This window comes from Sander vitreus, chromosome 8, assembly GCF_031162955.1.
Source record: "Sander vitreus isolate 19-12246 chromosome 8, sanVit1, whole genome shotgun sequence".
NCBI classification, from domain to species: domain Eukaryota; kingdom Metazoa; phylum Chordata; class Actinopteri; order Perciformes; family Percidae; genus Sander; species Sander vitreus.
In genome coordinates, this window is record NC_135862.1 from 1,283,395 (window position 1) to 1,288,394 (window position 5,000).

The 5,000-nt window shown below is 45.2% G+C and overlaps 1 protein-coding gene across 2 annotated transcripts in view; it reads left to right on the top strand.

Moving 5' to 3' along the window:
* LOC144521740 (uncharacterized) overlaps nucleotides 1-5,000 on the top strand; it is a 19,514-nt gene that overhangs the window by 4,371 nt on the left and 10,143 nt on the right. The window contains exons 5-7 of one of the 2 annotated variants that reach the window (XR_013502350.1): nucleotides 1,479-1,572; nucleotides 2,487-2,574; nucleotides 3,727-4,031. Coding sequence is in view for 1 of the 2 variants with exons in the window: in XM_078256320.1 (XP_078112446.1) it covers nucleotides 3,920-4,031 (112 nt within the window). In the remaining variant the exon portion in view is untranslated. Of the gene's footprint in view, nucleotides 1-1,478; nucleotides 1,573-2,486; nucleotides 2,575-3,726; nucleotides 4,032-5,000 lie in introns of those variants that run through there. The other variant, XM_078256320.1, reaches the window with a different exon arrangement.

Consider the following 5,000-nt stretch of genomic DNA (forward strand, 5'->3'; position numbering starts at 1 on the left):
TTGTGTGTGTGTGTCTATAAAAGTAAACTTTTTGTGTTTCACACACACACAGAGACACACAGAGAACACACACACACACACACACACAGAAACGCACACAGAGACACACAGAGAAACACACACACAGAGAGACACACACACACACACACACACACAGAGAAACACACACACACACACACACACACACACACACACACACACACACACACACACACACACAGAGAAACACACACACACACACACACACACAGAGAAACACACACACACACACACAGAGAAACACACACACACACACAGAGACACACACAGAGAAACACACACACACACACAGAGAAACACACACACACACACAGAGAAACACACACACACAGAGACACAGAGACACACAGAGAAACACACACACAGAGAGAGACACACACACACACAGAGAAACACACACACACACACACACACACACACACACACACACACACAAACACACACACACACACACACAGAGAAACACACACACACACACACACACACACAGAGAAACACACAGAGACACAGAGACACACAGAGAAACACACACACAGAGAGAGACACACACACACAGAGAAACACACACACACACAGAGAAACACACACACACAGAGAAACACACACACACACACAGAGAAACACACACACACACACACAGAGAAACACACACACACACACAGAGAAACACACACACACCAGCCCTGCTATTCTCTTAAAAAGATCAACGCACACACCAACACACAAGAAAATCTCAATGTGTAAAGTAACTAGTAACTAAAGTAACTAGTAACTAAAGTAACTAGTAACTAAAGCTGGAACAGATGAATGTAGCGGAGTAACTAAAGTAACTAGTAACTAAAGTAACTAGTAACTAAAGCTGGAACAGATGAATGTAGTGGAGTAACTAAAGTAACTAAAGTAACTAGTAACTAAAGCTGGAACAGATGAATGTAGTGGAGTAACTAAAGTAACTAGTAACTAAAGTAACTAGTAACTAAAGCTGGAACAGATGAATGTAGCGGAGTAACTAAAGTAACTAGTAACTAAAGTAACTAGTAACTAAAACTGGAACAGATGAATGTAGCGGAGTAACTAAAGTAACTAGTAACTAAAGTAACTAGTAACTAAAGCTGGAACAGATGAATGTAGTGGAGTAACTAAAGTTACTAGTAACTAAAGTAACTAGTAACTAAAGCTGGAACAGATGAATGTAGCGGAGTAGAAGTAGAAGGTGGCATGAAAAGAAAAGACTCAAGTAAAGTACAAGTACCTCAACATGTGGTACTGGAGTACAGTACTGGAGTAAATGTACTTAGTTACATTCCAGCGCTGGTTAAAGGTTTTAAATCCTTCTTCCTCTTCCCACGCCGTGTAATTCTTCCATCTTAACTGTCCGTGTATCAGCACGTAACTAAAGAAGCTGTTGTTGTTGTTGTTGTTGTTGTTGTTGTTCACAGTGACTGAACCTGAGACGGAGAGAATGATCAAACTACGAGCTGCGAACGAAGCTCTCTTCACCGGCAGGAAACATTCAGCCAAACCGGCCTGGAGGTGAGACAAGCAATCAACCAATCAGAGATCATCTCCCATTCCCTTTAAAAGCCAGGCGCGTTTGGACCTTGGAGCATTGCTGTTATGATGGAGGATCTGCTCCGTAATATTTGTATTTGTAATCTTGTGTGTGTGTGTGTGTGTGTGTGTGTGTGTGTGTGTGTGTGTGTGTGCTGCTGTGCGTCCCTGTGTGTGTAACAAGCATAGTGTGCACATGCTGTGCACGAGCCTAGGAGCATTTTACTAATGCTCTGTTAAAATAACAATGAAATGCTGCGTTATTGACTTTAGACCAGGTTTTTGTTGGTCAATGGTGCCATCACTTCCCACTGCCTCAAGATAGCAATACGCCCAGAATGCACCTGAATACACCTCCCTGTAAGACCAGCACGCCCAGAATGCACCTGAACACACTTCCCTGTAAGACCAGCACGCCCAGAATGCACCTGAACACACTTCCCTGTAAGACCAGCACGCCCAGAATGCACCTGAACACACCTCCCTGTAAGACCAGCACGCCCAGAATGCACCTGAACACACCTCCCTGTAAGACCAGCACGCCCAGAATGCACCTGAACACACTTCCCTGTAAGACCAGCACGCCCAGAATGCACCTGAACACACCTCACTGTAAGACCAGCACGCCCAGAATGCACCTGAACACACCTCCCTGTAACACCAGCACGCCCAGAATGCACCTGAACACACCTCCATGTAAGACCAGCACGCCCAGAATGCACCTGAACACACTTCCCTGTAACACCAGCACGCCCAGAATGCACCTGAACACACCTCCCTGTAAGACCAGCACGCCCAGAATGCACCTGAACACACCTCCCTGTAAGACGTGCGTTCGTGCGTGCGTGCTCTCACTGGTCTGTCGGGGATTCAACCTGCGTGTGATTTTGTTTCAGAGCCATCCTGTACGAGCTGGGTCTTCAGGGGAAGCTGACCACGGATCAGCTGGCGAAGAAGTGGGACAACCTGAAGAGGAGATACAAGGTAAGTCCAACCGCCGGCATCTCTGCAGACCACGTATCCACGACTCAGAGGGACGCCTCTGTTCAGGGGACACTGGGCAGCGTGCAAGAACAGACAGACTCCTTCCTCTCTGGAACGTACGAGACATTAATAAACCTTCTCCAGGGACAAATATTAATTTTCTCAGACGTAGTGGAGTACAGAGGCCTTTCTCCACCGAAGAAGTCACCCGTTTGACTTATTATAAGGTCTTAAACTGAATGGATTTTGAGTCCAAATATGATTAACTAAAACAAGATATATATAGTCTATGAAATAAACTTCTTATGGTGCACAAATTAAAACTGAAAACATTTCATTTACTACACTTTGTCTCTGTGTAGATTTCTCCTGAAGTTAGCATTAGATAATGCCTCATTTAAAGCTAATAGGACAACTGTCCAGCTTGTATTTACCTTCACAGAAGTGCTCGTTTTGCCGCTGACAGACTCAGATTAATATTCTAAGTGTCTCAACATTATGGGAAGGGATTTCTAAGGAGGTCGACCTCTCTGTTAAAGAGTAAGATCCTTTTTTTAAACATTAAAACATCCACGAAATTGCTTTCGCTAAACCCACCAGACTCCATGTAAATAATCAGTCATTTTAGCATCGTAAACTACACCTCATTCAAAGGCGACGGCAACGGAATAAAACTATGACAAGCCGTTTTGGGTCGTCTTTCCACGTTTCCAACCATCGCAACTCTCGTTCTTGTTGAAATAAACACATAGTTTACTGATTTACATGTGAGAATATGTTGGCTCTATACACGCTAAAAATATTATTTTTTTAAATGGAGTCTGGTGGGTTCAGCGCTAGCGACCTCAGAGCTGTTTCTGGTTAAACAGAAAGGTCTCAAAGAGGTTTTAAAGGTCTTTTTAAGTGGTTCTTGCATCAGGTCTGATGTTGGAGGGTAAAGTCCTCTCGTTACGTCAGAGGTTGTTACCAAATCTTCCTGCCATTACTTTTTAAATAAACTATTCTCTACGTTGCACACATTTAAACCCAAATGGATGGCGTAGAGAAGCAGAGGCGTCCCTGTGAGTTGTGGGTAAGGGGAGTTGGTGGCAGTGTTGACGGGAGGACATGGTCCCTCTGTGGACGATCTGTAGAACTTTCTGTCTCTACCAGGAGCTGAAGTTCCCCACCCGTGGCGCCGAGACCAACCCGAGCTCCTGGCCCTGGTTCTACCGCATGAACGACGCCATGGAGGGACGCTTGGCTGGCGCGGCGCCCATCCTCACGCCCATCGTGGAGGACGAAGACGAGGACTGCGAGCCGCTGTCGCCCACGCCGAAGAAGAGAGCGCGCCGCAGCCGGGGGGATGTCCGAGTTCCTGACGGAGTCGGAGATGGATCTGCTCGTGGAAAATGAAGACAAGAACGCGTCTGCGGCGCTGGGAGAGCTGCAGCGCATGGCCGAGTTCACGTACAAACGTAAGACTGGAAACTACGTTTACGGTTCATCCAAACTGGCAACCGTTCACACATGTTGTGGAGGGTTTTCTCTACGTTTTTGTTCTTTTTTTTTAAAGTTTTTTTTTGCTTATTTCTGCGTTTTGTGGCTTGTTTATTTGACATTTTTGCATTCGGTAAACCCACCAGACTCCATGTAAATAAACAGTGATTTTAGCATTGTAAAACACACTTCATTCAAAGTGGACAGAAACTAAATAAAACTATGAAAAGCCGTTTTGGGTCGTCTTTCTACTTTTCCAACCATCACAACTCTAGTTTTGGTTGAAATAAACACATAGTTTACTGATTTACATGTGAAAATATGTCGGCTCTATACACGCTAAAAGTATGTTTTTTTACATGGAGTCTGGTGGGTTTAGAGCTAGTGACGTCAGAGCTGTTTCTCAAGAACACGTCTGGCGCTGGGAGAGCTGCAGCGCATGGCCGAGTTTACTTACAAACGTAAGAGAGGCTGGAAACTACGTTTACTATATACACACACTGCAGTACACAACCACAGGTACACACACACACTGCAGTACACAACCACAGGTACACACACACACACTGCAGTACACAACCACAGGTACACACACACACACTGCAGTACACAACCACAGGTACACACACACACACACACTGCAGTACACAACCACACACACACACACTGCAGTACACGACCACAGGTACACACTGCAGTACACGACCACAGGTACACACATCAGTACACAACCACAGGTACACACACACACACACACACACATCAGTACACAAACACAGGTACACACACACACTGCAGTACACAACCACAGGTACACACATCAGTACACAACCACAGGTACACAACCACAGTACACACACATCAGTACACACACATCAGTACACAACCACAGGTACACACACATCAGTACACAACCACAGGTACACACACATCAGTACACAACCACA